At 42.8% G+C, this 26180-nt stretch overlaps 1 protein-coding gene across 1 annotated transcript; it reads right to left on the bottom strand.

Moving 5' to 3' along the window:
* Nucleotides 1-25704, bottom strand: LOC125101560 (butyrophilin subfamily 1 member A1-like). Its single transcript, XM_047731972.1, is given in 6 exon segments — nt 1-296; nt 299-640; nt 643-660; nt 1050-1076; nt 14288-14341; nt 25518-25704. Coding segments are annotated over 6 exon segments (924 nt in total).
* Nucleotides 25705-26180: the final 476 nt, after the last annotated feature.

Raw genomic sequence — 26180 nt, 5'->3', positions numbered from 1 at the left:
CTACGGGAACATAACTTCAGGGCTGCAGGGGAGTAATGGAGATTCAGCCCCTGGAAGAGCACCATCAACATCAGAGCCTGACCTGAGCCCTTGCCCTGAGAGGCTCATAGGATCCTCCAAAGGAGAAGGAAGGGGCACAGGGGTATCTGCAGGCCCACCCACCACAGAGCAGATGGTGAGGGACATGTCTCCTGACTTCAACATCAAGTTTGGAAACAGAGTCCCAGAGGAGGAAGCTAGAGGGAAGAAGAATGTATGGGAGTCATCAGTCATATTGTAGAAGGAGACATCTCCTCCTCAACATCCAGGAAAACCCCCACCATGTGAGGAACTTGTCTACAGAATAGCAGAATCACAAAGTTGGGATATGCACAGTAATTTTGCAAACATACTCCCACAGCCCAGAACCCCCCTCCTGGGCACTCTTGGTACCAGTATGTCCTCTCTACATCTCTTCTACAGACACCCAGAGACCATTCACTTCTGTCTCCATTCCTGATATCCACCACCCAGACACAGCGCCCTGATGTGATGCCTTCCTGACTTAAGATGCTACAGTGTTTTCCTGGGTCCTTAGTTGTATCCTTCCAGGTCACACAAGACTTTTCATTAGAAACAGCAAGGTTTGGATCTGCAGACCTGGATCCAGAGTGACAGACACTGCAGAGACAATTGCCAATCATTTGAGGTCTCCCTTGCCCTATAACAAGGCACACATTAACCACCCCCACCACTAGACTACTAGATGCATGTGGGCAGGGTTAAGCATCCTGAGATTAGAATCTTGTGATTCAAGCACACACCCCACCAACAAGGAGAAGTAACTAAAGACTGATCCAGGAGGACAAGACTGGACTCCAAACTGAACGGTATCTCTTAACATCCGATATCATCCACACCCACCAACCCACCTATCTGACTTTCACCACCCCATCTAAACCCACCACCACTGATGGGGCCAACATCTGTGTCACCACAGCAAGCTGAGGAGAGGTCAGCCACCCTGGAGCAGCAGTAGGAGGACCCAGAAAGAACTCAAAGTAACTCACAAGGCAGGAACTTCTCCTTCCGCCAATCTACAAAAGAACCACGTTTCTTGTTAAGGCTTTGAGAAGTCTGAACACACTGGGGTCTATATCTAGTTTTCTGAAATACACTGATGCAAGAGTTACAGGGAAATATCTTTTGGAAACATTCCCTGATGCATTTATTTCTTACACGTGCGTGCACACACACACACACACACACACACACACACACACACAGCCATGATGCTACAGCCTTCCCATAAAAGTCAAGCCATAAAGCTTAACACACCTGAGAGGCTGTGTAACAACCTCAAAAGAAGAATCTATGCCCAGATTTCACTCAAATTATGTTTTCTCAATCCTTAGCCACATATCCATCATGAAAGCTAGGTTTTCTTGAAACAAATGGGAGAGATCAAAATACAAGTACACAAGGCATACTTTAAAACACATACTTTAGGGCTCCTGGGTGGCTCAGTTGGTTAAGCAACTGCCTTCTGCTCAGGTCATGATCCTGGAGTCTGGGATCAAGTCCCACATCAGGCTCTCTGATTGCCAGAAAGTCTGTTTCTCCCACTGACCTCTCTCCTCTCATGCTCTCTGTCTCTCATTCTCTCTCTCTCTCTCAAATAAATAAATAAAATCTTAAACACACACACACACACACACACACACACATACTTTAAAACACTGGCACCTGCAACAGTCAGTTAAGCATCTGGCTCCTGATTTGAGTTCGGGTCATAATCTCAGAGTGGTTGGATCCAGCCCCTGATTAGGCTCCAGATTCAGCAAGGAATCTGCTTGAGATTTTCAACACTCCACCACTCCACCCACTCCAATGGCTAGAAAGAGGCAGGAAGAGCAGGGAGGAGAGGGAGAAGCAGTGTCCCCACTAAGCAGGGAGCCCAATGTGGGGCTTGATCCAAGGACCTGGGGTCATGACCTGAGCCAAAAGCAGCTTCTTAAGAAGCTGAGCCACTCACGGGCCCCTAAAATATATTTTTTTAATTCAGGAAAAATAGCCAAAATGTGGAAGGAGCCGAGATGTCCTTCAACAGATGAATATATAAAGAAGATGTGGTTCATATATACAATGGAATATTATTCAGCCATCAGAAAGGATGAATACCCACCATTTGCATTGACCTGGATGGAACTAGAGGGGATTATGCTAGGTGAATAAGTCAAGCAGACAAAGATCATATGGTTTCACTCATATATGCAACATAAGGAATAGCATGGAAGACATTAGGGGAAAGAAGGGAAAACTGAAGCGGGGGTGTGGGGAATAAGAGAGGGAGATACTAAGAGAGATTATGGACTCCAAGAAACCATCTGAGGATTTTAGAAGGGTGGGGGTGGGAGGATGGGGTAGCCTGGTGATAGGTATTAAGGAGGGGATGTGTTGTGATGAGCACTGCATGTTAAATGCAAATAATGAATCATGGAACAATAAACTAATGATGTACTGTATGATGACTAACATAACATAATAAATATTTTATCAGTATGCTTCATGAGAAAAAAATATTTTAAAATTAATTAATTAATTAATTAAATATATCATGCACATCAATTCAGCACAGAAGGGGGAGATGCTAAATATGATTATTTGATCATCATTTTTTTAAAGATTTTTACTTATTTATTTGACAGAGATCACAAGTAGGCAGAGAGGCAGGCAGAGGGAAAGGAGGAAGTAGACTCCCTGCAGAGCAGAAAGCCTGATGTGGGGCTCCATACCAGGACTCTGGGATCACGACCTGAGCCAAAGGCAGAGGCTTTAACCCACTGAGCCACCCAGGTGTCCCTGATCATCATTTTTCACATATATCCCAAGCGAGGCTCTCTAAGGAGCCTTACACTTCTGGACCCCTGGTTTCCTTCACCTCTGGCTTCCCCTTCTCTGTTCTCACAGTTTATATCCCTGATCATAAATAGAAACAGTCAAAAAGAAAAAGCACATATTACACAGGTTCAAAGGCCCCAGATTCTTAACCTACCCCAGTACTAAAGGAACCTCTCGATAACTTTTCATTGCTTTAGGATCCCCAGACCACTCTCCTGTCCCCACACCACTGGAAGATCAAGATGATCTCATTATCAGAGGCAAATCTGGTTACATGACTACTTTCAAACAGCTTAAAACAAGTATAAGTCCTCTCAGAAATCTCTCAAACAAGTATCAGGAGTTTATTACTTTTCATACATGCAAATAACTTGCACACCCTCTTGTATACTGCCCACTCAAACCACCACAGCTGTGATTTGGGTTCTCAATTCTACCACTCTTATTTGCCCATAATCTCTCCAAAGGAATCTCAGGCTCTCTACTTTCCTTCTCAGCTCCTTCTCTTCTCCTAACACATTTTTCCTTTCCTGATTTGAACTCCACTTTTCCCTAGTAAAGAATTTTAACTCTTCTAGGTTTCTGCTTTTGCATCTTCACACTTTGCCTCCAAAAAACCCAACCAAGTTAAGTCCATTATGTAAGAGCAATATTCTCCTGAAAGGAAAGATAATGCTTGAAACAATTATCAGTAGCTATTTTTAAAAACATATACATATTACATATCCTAATGTTAATATTTAATATATTATATATTTAATAATATAATAAGATTATAATATATATAAGTTATTGTTCTTCTTACACAACAATATATAAAAGATATTGTATGTAATTTCAGGTGGTGACAGACCGCAACCCCAGGAATCTATAAATATCATGGTGGCTCTGCCTCTCAGATTCAGATCAAATGCTCTAAAATATTTAAATCCTCAACACCTAAGGAGGCTTAAAGGAAGAAACCCAGTTCCAACAGGGAGTCAGAGCATGAGGAAGCAAAATAAAGACCAACATGCCAGAGGTCTAGCAAGAAACAGGAAAATCAAAACCAGAGACAAAAAAAAAAAAAAGTGGGAATTTCAGGGAAAACTGGATTCACAATCAAGAATCCACCTAGGAAGACAGGAGTCCTAAGCAGGCAAGCTTGATTTCTGAAATCCTCTACATACAACAGTTTCTGATTTATAAAGGCACAATCCTGTTCCAGGCTCTCCTTATAAATAACCTCTCTGTTGTGAATGCAACAATTAAAAGTATGAATTGAGCAGTGGTTTCAGAGGGTGTTGGTAACCCTAACAGTGACCTGCAGCAGAGAATGGGTCAGAATGGAGGCAGAACTGTCATTCCAAGGATAGTCCTTACAGTCTTAAGAGAAAGAAGACAAAAGTGACAAGGGGAGCATGGACACCAACACCATCCTATTGTAGGGTCTGATACATAGAAGGTGGCCGATTTGACCCAGGGGAGATACAGTAACAGGAAACTGAGTAGCATACCTGCATACATATATGCCTTCCTCCAGACTGAAAGGGAACACATGCTGGTGAGACCTCAGTCAGAACAAGTCTGCTCAGCATTCATCTACTGACCCTTGCCTCCCCTCTGGGCTACAGGTGACACTAACTGCAGAGTGAGGAGAGGTTGGACAGGAAATGACCTCCTGCCAGGTGCTGACATACACTGTATAAAAAATTACAGGGATAGAGGAGTCAAGATGGCGGAGAAGTAGTAGGCTGAGACTACTTCAGGTAGCGGGAGATCAGCTATATAGCTTATCTAAAGATTGCAAACACCTACAAATCCAACGGGAGATTGAAGAGAAGAACAGCAATTCTAGAAACAGAAAATCAACCACTATCTGAAAGGTAGGACTGGCGGAGAAGTGAATCCAAAGCGACTAGAAGATAGACCGCGGGGGGAGGGGCCAGTGAGCGACGAGCGGTGGAGCAACGGAGCACAAAATCAGGACTTTTAAAAGTCTGTTCCGCTGAGGGACATCGCTCCAGAGGCTTAACTGGGGTGAAGCCCAGGCGGGGTCAGCGCGGCCTCAGGTCCCATAGATTACAGAAGGATCGGGGGTGTCTGAGTGTCGCAGAGCTTACCGGTATTAGAACGGGGAAGCCGGCTACAGAGACAGAGCCGAGGAGTAAGCTCTAAACTCGGGGTTACCTTGAACCAGTCAAAGGCTCGGTCAGCTTGGAGCGCAGCTGGAGGCCACGGTGACGGGAGTAATTGGGCGCTGTTCTCTCAGGGCGCACTGAGGAGTGGGGCCCTGGGCTCTCGGCTCCTCTGGGCCGGAGACCGGGAGGCCACCATCTTCATTCCCATCTTCCAGAACTCTATGGAAAGCACTCAGGGAACAAAAGCTCCCGAAAGCAAACCCAGCAAACCCGAGCGGATTACTCAGCCCAGCCCCGGGGTAAGGGCGGTGCAACTCTGCCTGGGGCAAAGACGCTTGAGAATCACTACAACAGGCCCCTCCCCCAGAAGATCAATGACAAACCCAGCCAGGACCAAGTTCACCTACCAAGGAGTGCAGTTTCAATACCAAGGAGAGCGACGGAATTCCAGAGGAGAAGAAAGCAAAGCATGGAACTCATGGCTTTCTCCCCATGATTCCTTAGCCTTGCAGTTAATTTAATTTTTTTTCTTTTTCAATTTTTTTTCTCTTCTTCTGCTAAATTTTTTTAACTTTTACTGTTTTCTTTTTTAACGTTTTTTAAATAGTTTATCTAATATATATATATTTTTTTCCTTTTTATATTTTTTATCGGCTTTCTTTTTTTAATAGTTTCTTTTTTTTTCTTTCTGAACCCCTTTTTATCCCCTTTCTCCCACCTCACGATTTGGGATCTCTTCTGATTTGGCTAAAGCATAATTTTCCTGGGGTTGTTGCCACCCTTTTAGTATTTTACTTGCTCCTTCATATACTCCTATCTGGACAAAATGACAAGGCGGAAAAATTCACAACAAAAAAAAGAACAAGAAGCAGTACCAAAGGCAAGGGACCTAATCAATACAGACATTGGTAATACGTCAGATCTAGATTTCAGAATGACGATTCTCAAGGTTCTAGCCGGGCTTGAAAAAGGCATGGAAGATATTAAAGCAACCCTCTCGAGAGATATAAAAGCCCTTTCTGGAGAAATAAAAGAACTAAAATCGAACCAAGTTGAAATCAAAAAAGCTATTAATGAGGTGCAATAAAAAATGGAGGCTCTCACTGCTAGGATAAATGAGGCAGAAGAAAGAATTAGCGATATAGAAGACCAAATGACAGAGAATAAAGAAGCTGAGCAGAAGAGGGAGAAACAGCTACTGGACCACGAGGGGAAAATTCGAGAGATAAGTGACACCATAAGATGAAACAACATTAACATAATTGGGATTCCAGAAGAAGAGGAAACAGAGAGGGGAGCAGAAGGTATGTTGGAGAGATTTATTGGAGAGAATTTTCCCAATATGGCAAAGGGAACAAGCATCAAAATCCAGGAGGTTCAGAGAACCCCCCTCAAAATCAATAAGAATAGGTTCACACCCCGTCACCTAATAGTAAAATTTACAAGTCTTAGTGACAAAGAAAAGATCCTGAAAGCAGCCCGGGAAAAGAAGTCTGTAACGTACAATGGTAAAAATATTAGATTGGCAGCAGACTTATCCACAGAGACCTGGCAGGCCAGAAAGAGCTGGCATGATATATTCAGAGTACTAAATGAGAAAAACATGCAGCCAAGAGTACTATATCCAGCTAGGCTATCATTGAAAATAGAAGGAGAGATTAAAAGCTTCCAGGACAAACAAAAACTGAAAGAATTTGCAAACACCAAACCAGCTCTACAGGAAATATTGAAAGGGGTCCTCTAAGCAAAGAGAGACCCTAAAAGTAGTAGATCAGAAAGAAACAGAGACAATATACAATAACAGTCACCTTACAGGCAATACAATGGCACTAAATTCATATCTCTCAATACTTACCCTGAATGTTAATGGGCTAAATGCCCCAATCAAAAGACACAGGGTATCAGAATGGATAAAAAAAACAAAACCCATCTATATGTTGCCTACAAGAAACTCATCTTAAACCCGAAGACACCTCCAGGTTTAAAGTGACGGGGTGGAAAAGAATTTACCATGCTAACGGACATCAGAAGAAAGCAGGAGTGGCAATCCTTATATCAGATCAATTAGATTTTAAGCCAAAGACTATAATAAGAGATGAGGAAGGACACTATATCATACTCAAAGGAACTGTCCAACAAGAAGATCTAACAATTTTAAATATCTATGCCCCTAACGTGGGAGCAGCCAACTATATAAACCAATTAATAACAAAATCAAACACATCGACAAGAATACAATAATAGTAGGGGATTTTAACACTCCCCTCACTGAAATGGACAGATCATCCAAGCAAAAGATCAACAAGGAAATCAAGGCCTTAAATGACACACTGGACCAGATGGACATCACAGATATATTCAGAACATTTCATCCCAAAGCAACAGAATACACATTCTTCTCTAGTGCACATGGAACATTCTCCAGAATAGATCACATTCTTGGTCCTAAATCAAGTCTCAACCGGTATCAAAAGATTGGGATCATTCCCTGCATATTTTCAGACCACAATGCTCTAAAGCTAGAACTCAATAACAAGAGGAAATTTGGAAAGAACCCAAATACATGGAGACTAAACAGCATCCTTCTAAAGAATGAATGGGTCAACCAGGAAATTAAAGAAGAATTGAAAAAATTTATGGAAAAAAATGATAATGAAAACACAACAGTTCAGAATCTGTGGGACACAACAAAGGCAGTCCTGCGAGGAAAATATATAGTGGTACAAGCCTTTCTCAAGAAACAAGAAAGGTCTCAGGTACACAACCTAACCCTACACCTAAAGGAGCTGGAGAAAGAACAAGAAAGAAACCCTAAACCCAGAAGGAGAAGAGAAATCATAAAGATCAGAGCAGAAATCAATGAAATAGAAACCAAAAAAACAATACAACAAATCAACGAAACTAGGAGCTGGTTCTTTGAAAGAATTAATAAGATTGATAAACCCCTGGCCAGACTTATCAAAAAGAAAAGAGAAAGGACCCAAATAAATAAAATCATGAATGAAAGAGGAGAGATCACAACGAACACCAAAGAAATACAGATAATTATAAGAACATACTATGAGCAACTCTATGCCACCAAATTTGACAATCTGGAAGAAATGGATGCATTCCTAGAGACATATAAACTACCACAACTGAACCAGGAAGAAATAGAAAGCCTGAACAGACCCATAACCAGTAAGGAGATTGAAACAGTCATCAAAAATCTCCAAACTAACAAAAGACCAGGGCCAGATGGCTTCCCAGGGGAATTCTACCAAACATTTAAAGAAGAACTAATTCCTATTCTCCTGAAACTGTTCCAAAAAATAGAAATAGAAGGAAAACTTCCAAACTCATTTTATGAGGCCAGCATCACCTTGATCCCAAAACCAGACAAGGATCCCATCAAAAAAGAGAACTACAGACCAATATCCTTGGTGAACACAGATGCAAAAATTCTCGCCAAAATACTAGCCAATAGGATTCAACAGTACATTAAAAGGAATATTCACCACGACCAAGTGGGATTTATTCCAGTGCTACAAGGTTGGTTCAACATCCGCAAATCAATCAATGTGATACAACACATTAATAAAAGAAAGAACAAGAACCATATGATACTCTCCTTAGATGCTGAAAAAGCATTTGACAAAGTACAGCATCCCTTCCTGATCAAAACTCTTCAAAGTGTAGGGATAGACGGCACATACCTCAATATTATCAAAGCCATCTATGAAAAACCCACCGCAAATATCATTCTCAATGGAGAAAAACTGAAAGCTTTTCCGCTAAGGTCAGGAACACGGCAGGGATGTCCATTATCACCACTGCTATTCAACATAGTACTAGAAGTCCTAGCCTCAGCAATCAGACAACAAAAGGAAATTAAAGGCATCCAAATCGGCAAAGAAGAAGTCAAACTATCACTCTTCGCAGATGATATGATACTATATGTGGAAAACCCAAAAGACACAGTAAAGTGTCAGGATATAAAATCAATGCACAGAAATCAGTTGCATTTCTCTACACCAACAAGAAGACAGAAGAAAGAGAAATTAAGGAGTCCATCCCATTTACAATTGCACCCAAAACTATAAGGTACCTAGGAATAAACCTAACCAAAGAGACTAAGAATCTATACACAGAATACTATAAAGTACTCATGAAAGAAATTGAGGAAGACACAAAGAAATGGAAAAATGTTCCATGCTCCTGGATTGGAAGAATAAATATTGTGAAAATGTCTATGCTACCTAAAGCAATCTACACATTTAATGCAATTCCTATCAAAGTACCATCCATTTTTTTCAAAGATATGGAACAAATAATCCTAAAATTTATATGGAACCAGAAAAGACCTCGAATAGCCAAAGGAATATTGAAAAAGAAATCCAAAGTTGGTGGCATCACAATTCCAGACTTTAAGCTCTATTACAAAGCTGTCATCATCAAGACAGCATGGTACTGGCACAAAAACAGACACTAGATCAATGGAACAGAATAGACAGCCCAGAAATAGACCCTCAACTCTATGGTCAACTCATCTTCGACAAAGCAGGAAAGAATGTCCAATGGAAAAAAGACAGCCTCTTCAATAAATGGTGTTGGGAAAACTGGACAGCCACATGCAGAAAAATGAAATTGGATCATTTCCTTACACCACACACGAAAATAGACTCAAAATGGATGAAGGATCTCAATGTGAGAAAGGAATCCATCAAAATCCTTGAGGAGATCACAGGCAGCAACCTCTTCAACCTCAGCCGCAGCAACATCTTCCTAGGAACATCACCAAAGGCAAGGGAAGCAAGGGCAAAAATGAACTTTTGGGATTTTATCAAGATCAAAAGCTTTTGCACAGCAAAGGAAACAGTGAACAAAGCCAAAAGACAACTGACAGAATGGGAGAAGATATTTGCAAATGACATATCAGATAAAGGGCTAGTGTCCAAAATCTATAAAGAACTTAGCAAACTCAACACCCAAAGAACAAATAATCCAATCAAGAAATGGGCAGAGGACATGAACAGACATTTCTGCAAAGAAGACATCCAGATGGCCAACAGACACATGAAAAAGTGCTCCATATCACTCGGCATCAGGGAAATACAAATCAAAACCACCATGAGATATCACCTCACACCAGTCAGAATGGCTAAAATTAACAAGTCAGGAAATGACAGATGCTGGCGAGGATGCGGAGAAAGGGGAATCCTCCTACACTGTTGGTGGGAATGCAAGCTGGTGCAACCACTCTGGAAAACAGCATGGAGGTTCCTCAAAATGTTGAAAATAGAGCTACCCTATGACCCAGCAATTGTACTGCTGGGTATTTACCCTAAAGATACAAACATAGTGATCCGAAGGGGCACGTGCACCCGAATGTTTATAGCAGCAATGTCTACAATAGCCAAACTATGGAAAGAACCTAGATGTCCATCTACAGACGAATGGATAAAGAAGATGTGGTATATATACACAATGGAATACTATGCAGCCATCAAAAGAAATGAAATCTTGCCATTTGCGATGACGTGGATGGAACTAGAGGGTATCATGCTTAGCGAAATAAGTCAATCGGAGAAAGACAACTATCATATGATCTCCCTGATATGAGGGAGAGGAGATGTAACATGGGGGGTTAAGGGGGTAGGAGAAGAATAAATGAAACAAGATGGGATTGGGAGGGAGACAAACCATAAGTGACTCTTAATCTCACAAAACAAACTGAAGGTTGATGGGGGGAGGGGGGTTGGGAGAGGGAGGGTGGGGTTATGGATATTGGGGAGGGTATGTGCTATGGTGAGTGCTGTGAAGTGTGTAAACCTGGCGATTCACAGACCTGTACCCCTGGGGATAAAAATATATGTTTATAAAAAATAAAATTTAAAAAAAAATATATATATATATATAAAACTGGAAAATGAAGAGAAAAAGAAGAAGCCAAACACAGCCTAGACTAGCTAAATTCACTTAATGCCCAAGTTAAATAAATAGCTATCTGCCACTGAGAGCTCTGCACTTTGTGTTACACAGCATCATGACAATTAGGAAATAACTTATAATTATCAATATTTCTACTACAGTTAAACAATTGGCAAAAGAGAAACCCTAGGATTCTCTGTAGTCCCCTTTCCCCCCTTCACCTATCACCAAATCTACTGACTCGTTTGTGTCTCGTTTCCAAACTACTCTGAAGCCAAATATCTCCCACCCCAGAGCCCCCACATGAAATCAGATAGCCAACCTTCCTCTGTTTAACTACGTTCATGCCTTCAGTCTCCTCACCTTCCATCTATCCTCCCTCACACAGTCAAAGCAAACCTCCACCCTACATCATTCTGTTCAAAATTTCCTCACCTCTACATTCAAACTCTGTTACACAGCACAAAAAGCCTTCTATACTCTCACATATGTCTCTCCCCCACTAAACAGCTGTCCATTTCTCCCCAGTTTCCACTCCTGCACTCCCCTGGGAACACACACTCCAGCCCTAGGACTATATGGTTAACTCTTCATAACCACAATCACCACGGTCTCTGTGCCCCTCATAGTCCAGACCACAAACCAGAAAGGCCCTTTGGAAGAGACTGGTGATCCCAAGTACCTTCTCAAGTATGTGCTGCTCATGAAAGTTTCCTGATCAGTCTCTTCTCTGTGCACCTGGTCCAGAAACACCTGTTTATGCCAGGATTCTCACTTCTCCCCACCCCACTATTCACCTCTCACTAACCATGTGTCCTCCCTGTGTGCCCAACACACCTGCCACATGCCTAACTCGGTTATATCACATAGCTGTTCTTATGCTTGGAACTCTCACCCCCAGATATCCACTTCTCCAAATGCCTACTCACCACTACCTAACACCCTCTATAACCCAACTGTTTACACTTTTATTGCTTTTAGAAAATAAACTCTACAGAGCAAGGATCATGGTTTGGTTCAGTAATGCCCCCAGGTACCCAGAAGGGGAGCTGACACTTCATGGGGATTCTATATGCACACTGAATTAATGAATAAGTGAAGACACCTCCTTTCCTTCAGCTGTAAAATGAGGGACTGATTTACTTGGCCCCAAGTTTGTTCCCAGCTCCAATACTACAGCACACTAAATATAGATCAATGACCCACCTGCCCCCTTCAGTTCCAAACTGGCAGATTCACAGAAGCTTCCCTTTCTGAAGAAGCAGGTATATAGCCCATTGTTGAAAGCCTGAACCTTGTGGATGTGCAGGATGGTCTCTCCCCAGGTGAGGAAATCCTTCACCAGTGAAGTCCGCCCTGTGTACTGGGCCCAACTGCACCTCTCTCTGCTCCCACTGGTTTTGATAGATGAACACTGCTTCTGAGAAATTTGAGCAGAACCACCACAGCTCCATGTTCTCCACATTCATGGCTGGGAACACATGACATGGCAGCATTATGACCCCACCCAGCACTGCCACAGTGGGTTCTGAGGAGCCAATCAACACGAACTCCTCTGTGGACACAGACATAAGGGTGAGAAAGCAAGAGAGATGCAGGACAGAGAAGGGAACACACTGTCAGGTGGGAGGTCAAGAAAAGTGGGGGTAAGAGTCAGTTAGGAGGTCTTGACCTGAAGGACTCAGCTTTTACCACTCTGCACCTGGGCAAGATCCTCTTACCACATACTTGAGACCCAGCAATGATGTCAAAGAGACTCCCACAGCAGCCCGTGCTCCTGACTCCAGGCCCTTCCATGAAGGACTCTCTAACTCAGTGGTTCCAACTTTCCACAGGCATCAGAATCACCAGGAAGTCTTGTGAAACACAGACGGCTGGGCTCCACCCCCAGAGCTCTTGGTTCAGTAGTTTTGGGGTGGGTCTAAGAATGTGTATTTTTAAGGGGGTGGTGGGGACTCTGTTACTAATGCTCCAGGGACCACACTCAGATCCACAGCTCTAACCTGCCTCCTCTTGGGACAGGACTGAAAACTGACCACAAAACACCTGTGGCCTAGGTGGGAACGCTCTGCTCATTCAGCCAACTCAGGAACTTACCCACACCTACTCCTAAGTTAGATATTTATCCCCATATCTTAGTACTCTGGTGAATTACATTTGCACTAAACCTAGAGTCCACAGCTATTTCTGTTAAAGCCTGTTCCCACTCCATCACCTATAGGATGCAAATCATGACTTCTTACAACAAAAGGTTCACTTCACTTCACTGCTGCCACCCCCTCAGTCTCTGGTCTTCTGAGAACTGATGAACATGTCATGACAGGACACTTCTCCAAGAAGCACCTATGCTGGACCTCAGAAGAGTGACTTCTCACCTCTTGTGCTACTCAAATTTGGCTGACTCACTATATGTCTCACTCAGATGAGAGTGACTACACTCCCTGTGACTATTCTCTCCTATGTGCATGACTCTTTCAATCCACAAGCAAAACCATGTCCCTCCTCTGCTCAAAGCCCTGAAATGGCTCCACAGTTCCCCACATGGCCCATAGGCCCCATAGGGATGATCTGCCACTGCTCTCTGACCCCCCAACCCCTGCTTCTCTCCCTCTCCGTCACTCTGCTACAGCCAACACTTATTTCCTTGGCTTCCTGAACAAAGAAGAACACTTCCAGCTTTGCTCTGTTTGCTCTGCATGATAGAATCCCTCAGTCCTGGGGGATCCTCACAGGATGACACACTGCCTCCACCATGCTTCATTCCCATCTCACTACCTGCCTGCCCAGCCCTTTGGAAACGTTCCCAGCCTGCTCTGCCCACAGGACCAGACCTTTGCTGCCTCAGCACAGGGGTCTCCTCCATATCTGCATGAGTCACAGGCCACCACAGATGCCCAGAGACACAGGGCATAGACTCAGGTCCCTCTCCATGAAGAACACAAGCTCCTCCTCTTTGCTGTTCTTCTGCTGCCCCCTAATTATAACCAGGGAATGATTGAGAAGCATGAGAGTCAGACTGCATCCTCCTCAAGGACACTGTGGCTCCCACCACATGCACATTGTCCTGGGGTCCTTTGTTTGTTCAGTTCACCTGAACTTCAGTCCCATCCCCCCACCCAGCCGTTTGCTTCTCAGGACAAGGCCCTGGCCATTCACACAGCCAATGCCCAGTCAATTTTCCATGATGGGTCCACAAAAGTCATCCTCTCTATCCTTGAGGAGCTTCTGCCTCAGGATAAAGGATCCCAGCAGGGCAGGAGCAGCAGAGGGTAAAATGAGCCCCGCTCAGAAAGAAGGGCTTCACACCACTTATATATGGGAGGGAGTCAGTGGTCTTAAAGGACAGATTCTGGACTGCTGACATCTCCTCCACTCACAGCCACTTTCTGTGTGACTTTCTTCAACAAGTTTCTTCATCTGCTGTGCCTTATCTGCAAAATGGGGATAGTAAGAGTATAAGGTATACCCCAAGGTATAAACAGAATCCTCTCAATATGTATATGCATCCTATGAAATTATGTCATTAGAACAGTACCTGGTCCTGGGAATGCTACAGAAATGTCATTAAATAAATAAGTCAAATGCTGCCCCCATTATTATCCAGCACCTCCACCTCTAACCCTACCATGATCTCAGCCTCCTCCCCACAGCCAATAGCTCTGAGCTTTACTCTTGTTGCCAAACAAGTATCTTCAGAACCAACTCACCGGCTTGAAAACCAGGGACTTCATAAGCATCTCTAACTCAACAGTGCAAGATCTCAGTTGACCCCAAATCTGCTCTCAGATTGCCTCAGCAGTTTGCTACTCTGAACCCCACACCCTGCTTCCAGGTCCAATATGGGTGATGCTGGCTTCTCTTGTCTGAGAGGTAGTGGTTCCCAGATGAGTGGAGAAGGAGAGCCTGGCACAAGTTGCAGGGGTCTCTCCTGAAACAGGGACCTGGGGCACTAAGCACTTCCAGATAGGAGAATCTGCCCTGCAGACTCTGCCCTGCCCTCTGGATTGTGCACCCTAGTTATCAGGAAGGAAACAGCATGATCAGAGCCACAGAAACAGGACAAGCACAGGTACACTGACCCATTCTGCAGGAGGACACACAGAGACACAGACTTAGCAACCATTTATTGGACAACTACTACTCTCCTGGTCACCTAACTGTTCACTACTAAGATGACACCATGTCTGTGGGTGTATCATGGATCCACCAGTGTAGCTGTTTTGCCTTTCTTCACCAGGAGACCACCCACATCATCCCACGACCTGGCAACAGGCAATTTAGTATTGGGCATTAGCATCATTCAGGAAACTGTCCCTGCAGAAGTAAATGCACAGTGCTCTGTGGCTGCTTAATACTGTATTTATCACACAGCCCCTCCCTGCCAGGTCACATTCTGCACCAGGAAATGTGGATTCTCTGGCCTCTGAAGAAAAACCATGGAGCACTAGGGCTTCTTCTCCAGCCCCTCCCTTGCTGCACTTCCTCATCTCAGTAAAGGACACCTGGCTTCACCCAGTTATGTCTGCCAGAAACTTGAAGCACATTCCTGACACTCCACATTCTTAGTCTACTTCCAACATACTAGAAAGTTCAAGAATTTCTCAAATTCATATTCACTGCCAGTACCTACCTACAACACTCTTATGTCCTCCCTGATCCAAACTGGGGGTCTCTGTTTCCTGATTAGTATCCCTACCACCTCCAGCCTTACCTCCTCAAGCTCATTTTCTTTTCTTTTCTTTTTTTTTTTAATGAAGGCCCATAGCGTGTGCTTTCACCAATGTCACAGATTTGATATATTCCAAGGCTTGTACAACCATTATCTTAACTTAGGTTTACAACATTTTCATCACAACCAAAATCAATTCCTGTACCCATTAGTAGTCATTTCCTATTCTGACCCCTGTCCCCATCCTCTCCTAGGGAACTAAGCAATCGGGAATTTACTCACATTCATTTTCACTCCAAGGTCATGATCCTCTCAAGTCAGCTTATGTTAGGTCTCCTCATCCCTTCAAGGGATCCCCTGCTAATGAGATGAGAGAGATCCCCCTCTCATCTATGGCTCTCAGGTCCTGTCTTTGTCTCTGACATCATCCATCACTTACCCAGTTGGTTGCTCACTAGCCTGGGTGAGTTCCTCCAGTTCATGGAGCTTCCCCAGCCTCAGGCCTTCTCACAAGCCACTGAATGTTTCTCTCTCTCTCTCTCTCTCTCTCTCTCTCTCTCATCCCTCAAACTGGTTACCATTGCAATCTTGCCTGATGTTATCTTCCTCAGTGGGGCCTTCACCAACCTGCTCATCCCCACATGTGCCCCATACACATGTGTGTTGGGGGTTTAGTGGCCCTCTGTTCTCCTCCACAGCCCTGACATGTGTTCTTCTGTGAACTGTTTGTGGCATCCACAAAGGGAGGCACTGTGTGCCCTGGTCATGTGTCTAGCACACAGCACTCAGGAAACTGCTTGGGCTCATGTGCAGAGGAGTCATTTCAGCAGCACATTGGCTACCCAGCCCTGTCCAAATTTGGAAAACATTTCAGTTCACTGACAAACACAAAAACTGTTAACTCTGACCTAAACAAGTCAGACCCTGGGTGGATACAGCAATTCCACCATCTCCACCACTCTTTTTTTCTTCCTACCCCAAACATATATGCAACACTGAAGCATCGCCAGAATAGAAACTCATATTTCACACCTGACCTTTGTTTGCTCCCTCAAGCCTGCCTAGTAATCAGGTGTTCATGTGTGACTGGTGTTAAAACACTAGTTTGGGCCGGCACTCCATGGCCACACTTCTGCCAGCTTCCTGTCACTACTGTCTTCATTCTACAGATGAGGAAACCTTAATCTCTCAGTTTCACAACCACACACCCAGCCTTTTCACTCTCAATTGTTCTGAATGATCCACTGTATTTATTTTCAGGAAGCAAGAACTGAGAGACCCCTGATGCACGGGAGTGATAGTTCTCTGCCAGGATGTCTGGACTGAGATATTCTGGGCAGTACCAGGACTTCTGGATATATCTGAAAGCATCCCATGTTGTCATCCTCAAACATCCATTCTGACAACATACACTTAGACTCAGGAATATTGGGGAAATCCTTAATTAAAAAAGATATGGGATGAACCAGAGCCAATATTTACTTCCAGGATCATCCCCACTGTACTGACCACTCGCTGCCCCTCAGGGAGACTCCTCAAGGCCTAAGACATTAGGGGAATATTATTAAAAGACACAGGGAATGGGCACCTGGGTGGCTCAGTCAGTTAAGTGTCTCTCTTTGTCTCAGGTCATGTTCCCGGGGCACTGGGATCCAGCTCAGCATTGGGCTCCCCACTGAGCCTCTCTACCTACTTGTGCTCTCTCTCTCTGTCAATTAAATAAATAAACATTTTTTTAAAATATCCTATTTAAAAAAAGACACAGGGAAGAAAGTCTTATTTTACTGAGTACCTCCTAAGTGCCAGGAACAAAGCTACACAAGTTGTATTCACAAAACATGATTCTCACACATGCAAACAGAGATGAAGACATCAGTCCCGCCATCTAGTAATTTCATGCAGGAACTTTCCAGAGGGGGGAGGGCTGGAGCTGCAGTAACACTGCCCCCCACACCCCTACACACCCCAGTCCTCAAGCCCAGCCCAGCCCAGCCCCCAACTCCATACAATGAAGGGTGAAAGAGGAGGAGGAAGGGGACCTTGGACCCAGCAATGATGCAGATGATAGGGCCTGAAAGTTTATTCCCCTGCATTCTCTTCCTTGGACCCCATGTTGAGAGGGGAGAGGAAGGAATGACAAAGTACAGGGAAGACTTTCCTGAAGGACAGTGGGAGGATAAGACAACTTGGAAAGGAAACAAAACAGCAAACTCCCTGCCTCCTCCAGCTCATCAGGCTTACGTTCTGGCTGTTTCATCTACAAAAACTGTTCACTGACCATGAATGACTTTTCTTGCTCTAAATATAGATTATTCTGATGATAATTGAGTTAATATTATACTATCTACTTTAACAGCCATATAACAATTCTTTTTTAAAATTTTTATTTTCTTTTTAAATTTCTTTTCAGTGTTCCAGAATTCATTGTTTATGCACCACACCCAGTGCTCCCTGCAGTATGAGCCCTCCACAATACCCACCACCAGGCTCACCCAAACCTCCACTCCCCGTCCCCTCCAAAATCCTCAGTTTGTTTCTCAGAGTCCACTGTCTCTCATGGTTCATCTCCCCCTCCAATGTTTTAATTCAATTATTGACATATAGTATATTATTAATTTCAAAGATAGAATTTAGTAATTCATAAATTGCATATAACACCCAGTGCTCATTACATCAAGTGTTACCCTTAATGCCCAACATTCACTTACCTCTTCCCCCCCAACCCCCCCCCCTTCAGCAATCTTCTATTTGTTTCCTTTAGTTAAGAATCTCTTATGGTTGCCCCCCTCTCTGATGTTTAGTTGCTTCAGGTGCCTTTGAAGCAGTTTCAGAGAAAGCCAGAAAACTAGGGCTAAGATAAAATGAATTATGATTTTATAATGTGCCAGTTGGTGGAAAGAATTAAACCCACTTATTAAAAGTGGGGTTTTATGAAATAAAGTAAAGTTTAATTTATTCTAAATTTTTATTAATTTTTTAATTTGAGTATACTTGACAATGATACATTCATTTCAGGGGCACAACATAGTGATTCACAAGTTAAACATTATGCTATGCTCACCATGAGTGTAACTACCATCTAACTGGGAGCCTATCTCCCTCTCTTCACCTTTTTGGCCCATCTGCCCACCCCACCTCCCTCCCTCACGGTTGTGACTTCTTTGAGGTTCTCTTCTAACAGGAAAATGCAGGGTTGATAAAAATTCAGGGTTCTGAGGCATTCAATTTTTTTATTACAATTTACTAGAAGCACACAATTATTATCTATACTAAACCTTTTTCTTCCTGTGGAAATAAAGTGTCATTTTGTGCTGCTGTATATTCTATTACCCTCCAGAAAAGACTCTGGAGAGCAGTGTTGTAGAAGTCCTGGTGTGGGACCGGCAGCTCCGGTGGTGAATGAATTCGGCCAATGCAGGACACAGGAAATACAAGTTTATGGAATACGCTGCAAGGGAGCATCGGGCAGGACAGCAAAGGAGATACTGTTGGCCAGGGGGCAGTGGTGGTAGGGCTACAGGGAAGTGGGGGAGTGAAGAGGTATGGAAACGTAGGGAATTTTTCTTTTTTGGTCTCTGTGCCCAGCCATAAGTAGCCCATTGGTCAGAAGCTAGGGCTTCTGGCTGTTTCGAGATGGGTTTCCTGATGTGCCTGTTTCCCTTCAGCCTGGTGGTCACCGCGAGCCCTTCTTCCTTACTCAGAGTTCCAGGGCTCAAGCCTACTCCCTGAAAGCGCCCTCTACACCAGGTTTTAAAATACGTGAAACTGCACAAGAATGAATTTATAAATAATTACTGTTTGTACAATTCTTCACAAGAAACTGTTTGCTTGACTTATTTCACTCAGCATACTCTCTTCCAGTCCGTCCATGTTGATACAAAAGTTGGGTATTCATCCTTCCTGATGGAGGCATAATACTCCACAGTGCATATGGACCACATCTTCTTTATCCATTCATCCATTGAAGGAAATCTTGGTTCTTTCCACAGTCTGGCGAACGTGGCCATTGCTGCTATAAACATTGGGGTACAGATGGTCCTTGTTTTCACTCCATCCGTATCTTTGGGGTAAATAACCAGTAGTGCAATTGCAGGGTCATAGGGAAGTTCTATTTTTAATTTCTTAAGGAATCTCCACACTGTTCTCCAAAGTGACTGCACCAACTTACATTCCCACAAAGAGTGTCAGAGGGTTCCCCTTTCTCCACATCCCCTCCAACACATGTTGTTTCCTGTCTCACTAATTTTGGCCATTCTAACTGTATAAGGTGGTATCTCAATGTGGCTTTAATTTGAATCTCCCTGATAGCTAGTGATGATGTACATTTTTTCATGTGTCTGAAAGCCATTTGTATGTCTTCATTGGAGAAGTGTCTGTTCATGACTTCTGCCCATTTTTGACATGATTACCTGTTTTGTGTGTGTTGAGTTTGAGAAGTTCTTTATAGATCTTGGATATCAGCCCTTGGTCTGTATTGCCATTTGCGAATATCTTCTCCCATTTCATGAGTTGCCTCTTCATTTTGTTGACTGTTTTCTTTGCTGTGCAGAAGGTTTTGATCTTGATGAAGTCCCAAAGCTTCATTTTCGCTTTTGTTTCCTTTGCCTTTGAAGATATATCTTGAAAGAAGTTACTGTGGCCGATGTTGAAGAGGTCGACTGCCTTTGTTCTTCTCTAGGATTCTGAAGGATTCCTTTCTCACGTTAAGGTCTTTTACCCAATTCGAGTTTATCTTTGTGTATGTTGTAAGAGATGGTCGAGTTTCATTCTTCTACAAATAGCTGTACAATTTTCCCAGCACCATTTTTTGAAGAGACTGTCTTTTTTCCACAGTATATTTTTTTCCTGCTCTGTCAAAGATTATTTAACCATAGAGTTGAGGGTTCATGACTGGACTCTACTCTGTTCCACTGGTCTATGTGTCTGTTTTTGTGCCAGTACCATGCTGTTTTGGTGATCACAGCTTTGTAGTAAAGCGTGAAATCAGGCAACATGATGCCCCCAGTTTTTATTTTCTTTTTCAACATTTCCTTAGCAATTCGGGGTCTCTTCTGGTTCCATACAAATTTTTGGATTATTTGCTGCAGCTCTTTGAAAAATACCAGTGGAATTTTGATCAGAATGGCATTCAAAGTATAGATTGCTCTAGGCAATATAGACATTTTAATGTTTATTCTTCTGATCCAAGAGCATGGAATGGTCTTCCATCTTTTTGTTTCTTCTTCAATTTCTTTCATGAGTGTTCTGTAGTTCCTCAAGTACAGATCCTTTACCTCTTTGGTTAGGTTTATTCCCAGGTATCTTATAGTTCTTGGTGCTATAGTAAATGGAATCGATTCTCTCATTTCCCTTTCTGTATTGTCATGGTTAGAAAGCAACTGATTTTATATCCAATATTTTATATATTGACTTTATATCCTGCCACATTACTGAATTTCCGTATGAGTTCCAGTAGTTTGGAGGTGGATTCTTTTTCGTTTTCCATATAAAGTATCATGTCATCTGCGAAGAGACAGTTTGACTTCTTCATTGCCAATCTGGATACCTTTTATTTCTCTTTGTTGTCTGATTGTTGTTGCTAGGACTTCTAATACTACATTGAACAAGAGTGGTGAGAGTAGGCATCCTTGTTGTGTTCCTGACCTCAATGGAAAGGCTGTGAGCTTTTACCCATTGAGGATGATATTTGCTGTGGGTCTTTCATAGATAGATTTTATGAAGTTCAGGAATGTTCCCTCTATCCCTATACTTTGAAGCGTTTTTATCAGGAACGGATGCTGCATTTTGTCAAATGCTTTTTCTGCATCAATTGAGAGGACCATGTGTTTCTTCTCTCTTCTCCTATTGATTTGTTCTAACACATTGATTGATTTGCGAATGTTGAACCATCCTTGTAACCCAGGGATGAATCCCACCTGGTCATGGTGAATAATCTTTGTAATGTGCTGTTGGATCCTGTTTGCTAGGATCTTGGTGAGAATCTTAGCATCCATATTCATCAGTGATATTGGTCTGAAGTTCTCCTTTCTGGTAGGGTCTTTGCCTGGTTTGGGGATCAGGGTAATGCTGGCTTCATAAAAAGAGTCTGGAAGTTTTCCTTCTGCTTCAATTTTTTGAAACAGCTTTAAGAGAATAGGTGTTATTTCTTCCTTGAAAGTATGGTAGAATTCCCCAGGAAATATGTCAGGTCCTGGGCTCTTGTTTTCTGGGAGGTTTTTGATCACTGCTCAATCTCGTTACTAGATATCAGTGTATTCAGGTGGTTGATTTCTTCCTGGTTCAATTTTGGGAGTTTATAGTTTTCCAGGAATGCATCCATTTCATCTAGGTTGCTTAACTTATTGGCATATAACTGTTGATAATAACTTCTGATGATTTTACTTCCCTGGTGTTAGTTGTGATCTCTTCCTTTTCATTCATAATTTTATTAACTTGAGCTTTCTCCCTTTTCTTTTGGATTAGTGTGGCCTTGGTTTATCAGTCTTATTGATTCTTTCAAAAAACCAGCTTCTAGTTTCATTGATACGTTCTACTGTATCTCTAGTTTCTACCTCATTGATCTCTGCTCTAATCTTGATTATTTCTCTTCTTATGTGTGGAGTTGGTTTGATTTGTTGTTGATTTTCCAATTCTTTAAGGTGTGGAGACAGCTGGTGTATTCTGGATTTTTCAATTTTTTTGAGGGAGGCTTGGATGGCTATGTATTTCCCCCTTAGGACCACCTTTGCTGTATCCCATAGGTTTTGGATCGAAATGTCTTCATTCTCATTGGTTTCCATGAATTGTTTCAGTTCTTCTTTGATTTCCTGGTTGATCCAAGCATTCTTAAACAAGGTGGCCTTTAGCTTCCAGGTGTTTGAGTTTTTTCCAAACTTTTCCTTGTGGTTGAGCTCTACTTCCAAAGCATTGTGATCTGAGAATATTCAAGGAATAATCTCAGTTTTTTGGTATTGGTTGAGTCCTGATTTGTGACCCAGTATGTGGTCTATTCTTGAGAAGGTTCCATGTGCACTTGAGAAGAATGAGTATTCTGTTGTGTTAGGGTGGAATGTTCTGTATATATCTATGAGGTCCATCTGGTCCAATGTGTCATTCAATGCTCTTGTTTCTTTATTGATTTTCTGCTTGGATGATCTGTCTATTACTGAGAGAGGCGTGTTAAGATCTCCTACTATTAATGTATTTATATCAATATGGCTTTTTATCTTGATTAATAGTTTTCTTATGTAATTGGCTGCTCCCATATTGGGGGCATAAATATTTACAATTGTTAGATCATCTTGGTGGATAGTCCCTTTAAGAATGATGTAGTGTCCTTCTGTATCTCTGACTATAGTCTTTATTTAAAAATCTAATTTATCTGATATGAGAATTGCTACCCTGGCCTTCTTTTGAGGCCCATTGGCATGAAAGATGCTTCTACATCCCTTCACTTTCAGTCTGGGTGTATCCTTAGGTTCTAAATGGGTCTCTTGTAGACAACATATGGATGGGTCCTGTCGCTTTATCCAATCTGCAACCCTGTGCCATATTATGGGTGTATTTAGGCCATTCACATTGAGAGTGATTATTGATAGATACATTTTTATTGACATCGTGTTACCTTTGAAGTCTTTCTTTCTGTAGATTGTCTCTATATTTCTGTTCAATGCTATTCTTAGGATTTTTCCTCTTTTATAGAACCCCCCTTAATATTTCCTGCAGTGTTGGCTTGGTGGTCGTACACTCTTTTAAGCCTTGCCGGTCTTGGAAACTCTTTATCTCTCCATCTATTTTGAATGTCAGTCTTGCTGGATAAAGTATTCTTGGCTGCATGTTCTTCTCATTTAGTACCCTGAATATATCTTGCCAGTCCTTTCTGGCTTGCCAGGTTTCTGTGGACAGGTCTGACGTTATTCTGATGGGCTTTCCTCTGTGCCTAAGGAGCTTCTTTGTCCTAGCGGCTTTCAAGAGATTGTATCTACAGTTATGATTTCTCAATTTTACTATCAGTTGCCTTAATGGGTTTTTTTGGAATCTATAGTCTTGTGGGGGTGGGACCGTTCTGCCACTAGTACATGAATGCTGGTTCCATTCACAAGATTGGGAAAATTTTCATGAAGAACTTGTTCCACTATATCTTCTAGACCTCTTTCTTTCTCCTCCCCTTCAGGGATTCCAATGATTCTGACGTTGGAATATTACATGGCATCATTTATTTCCCTGATTCTGTTTTCATGGCTCCTAAGCTGTTTGTTCCAGGCTTCCTCCTGATCCTTTCTCTCTATCTGTTTGTTCTCCAGATCACTAATTCTATCTTCTGTCTCAGTTACCCTAGCTTTTTTAGAAATTAGATTATATTGGAACTCATTGAGAACATTGTGAACATCCTGTCTGGTCGCTTTCAGCTCAGCCCTAATCAATTCCATTTGGTCATCCATGGCTTTCTCCAACCTAGCTATTGCCTGGATAATTGTTAGCCTGAATTCCCTTTCCGACATATTGTCTATGTTGATAGCTGTTAGCTCTGTTGCAGAAGGCCCATCCTCTGTATTTTTCTTCTGTTGGGCATTCCTCCTCCTAGTCATTTTGGTGAGAGATGTCTGAACAGATGTAGCTGGATGTATCCACCGTGGTGCAGTTAAGGTGCACCCTGGAATGCTTCTGAGCAATCAGGATTTCACACCCAAATCAGAGAAAAAAGAAAATTAAAAGGAAAAAAAGAGAGAGAGAGAGAGACAGGAAAAAAAAAGAGAGAAGATAAAAGAGAAGGCTCAGCCCAAATGGGCCCCAAGGTAAGATTTACAAAGTATACAAACAAAAACAGACAAACAAAAAGACTGATGAAAGTATATGACAAGAGAAAAATATATATATATATATATATATAAGCAAAAAAAAAAAAAAAAGGGGGGAAACCTCATCAAAAAGAACCCCAAGTATAAAATTTATATACTATCAGAACAAATATAAATACACAGAAACATTGGTGGAAGAAAAAGATGAGAGAGTGGTTATAAATTCTCAGTGTGGGTGAGGAAGTTTATTTTGATTCTTCCTGGATGTATCTTGATATCTTTGTTAAAGGAATCAACTTTCCTAAGATAAAGGGGTTTTAAAAATTGGTTTACCTATAGGGGTAGCATTGGTTGGGGAAAGGGGATTACCTTGAAGTTTAACTCTATATGAATATTGAAAAATAAAAATAAAAATAAGAGAATAAACTAAACTAAACTGAACCAAAATTGAAAAAAAATTAAAAAATAGAAAAGCAAAAGAAAAACACGGGTATACGTATCAAAAAGTTCAGGTTAAAAGGTTATTATGGAATTTAATGTACTGGACATCTCACTGTGATGGTAAGTAGGTTAAAAAAATATCTATTAAAAAAAAAAAAAAGAACCAGATTCGTGGGAATGAATCAAAAACAAAAGTTGTATCTATGAAGTAGTGGTGGTTGTTCTCTTGTCATCTCTTTTTCTTTTCCTTTTTTCTTGTTTGGTTTTCTGGGGGAGAGGCGTGCCACGTGGGTTTTCAGACAATGTTCCCTGAGTTAAGTTCTCCCGCCCCCCTCAAGGGGGCGGGCTCTGAGGAAACCGGTTTTTCAGGCTTTTGTTCTCTGGAGGTTTTTATGTTTGTTAGCTTCTTTTAGCTTTTGATGGTTTTGGGAGATTTAGAGGAAAACAAACTGCACCCCAACCTCCGTCTCAGAGAGTAGTCTCAGTCTGTTCCCCTCTGGGTCTCCAGAGCACATTAAGTTCCCCTTCGGCCACTGGCAGAGCAGGTTCCGAGTCACAGTCCCTGCGGACACAGTACCCAAAACCACGGCAGCGGCAGCTGTCTGGGCAGCTCCAGACCACCAGAGAGGTTCCAAGAAGTGATCGCACGCTGAGATTTTCCCGCTGGCGGCTGTCTGGGCAGCTCCAGACCACCAGAGAGGTTCCAAGAAGTGATCGCACGCTGAGATTTTCCCGCTGGCCCAGGCTGGGAGTGCCTGGTCTTTCCAGTCCGAGAGCACCGGGCTGGCGCTGTGCGCACCTCTCTCAGGGGAGGGTGTAGGGCGCACGTGTCTCTGGCTCTGATAGAAAGGCGTGGCGTTCTCCCGGCTGGCAAGGCTCCCAGCCCCTCACGGAAGCCAGACCCCATGCATTCTCAGGTGCGCTGGTGGCTCAGGGACCAAGACCTGGCTTCTCCGCTACACTCTCTCTGGCTCAGTGCCAGGAATGGCTGTCCTAGGTTCAGGGACTTAAGCAGCTGTCCCTAACCGCCCCAATTCCCACACTTTCCCCCCATGATCCTTTGCTCTTTTTGAGTGCTTTCAACCAGACTCCAAGTTAATGCTGGTCCCCAGACGCAGGGCACTCTCGTATTGGGGTATTACTTTCCAATGGGTCGCCTCTGGTGGCTCCCTCCCCCTTTTGTTTATCTTCTGATATCAGTCCGACGTTCCCACTCTGTTTTACCTGCCCACTGGCGTCTTCTGCCCCGTAGAGATCCAGACATGTATAATTCTGATCTCAGGATGATTTCATGGGTGATGGGAGTTCTTTAGTAGGTCATCAGCTCACTTTAGGGTATAGGTTGAAACGGCGCCTCCTCCTACTTTCCCGCCATCTTGTCTC

This window comes from Lutra lutra, chromosome 6 (assembly GCF_902655055.1).
Source record: "Lutra lutra chromosome 6, mLutLut1.2, whole genome shotgun sequence".
Lineage (NCBI taxonomy): Eukaryota > Metazoa > Chordata > Mammalia > Carnivora > Mustelidae > Lutra > Lutra lutra.
Note: the sequence above shows the minus strand (reverse complement) of the source record. Positions and strands in the feature narration are given on the sequence as shown.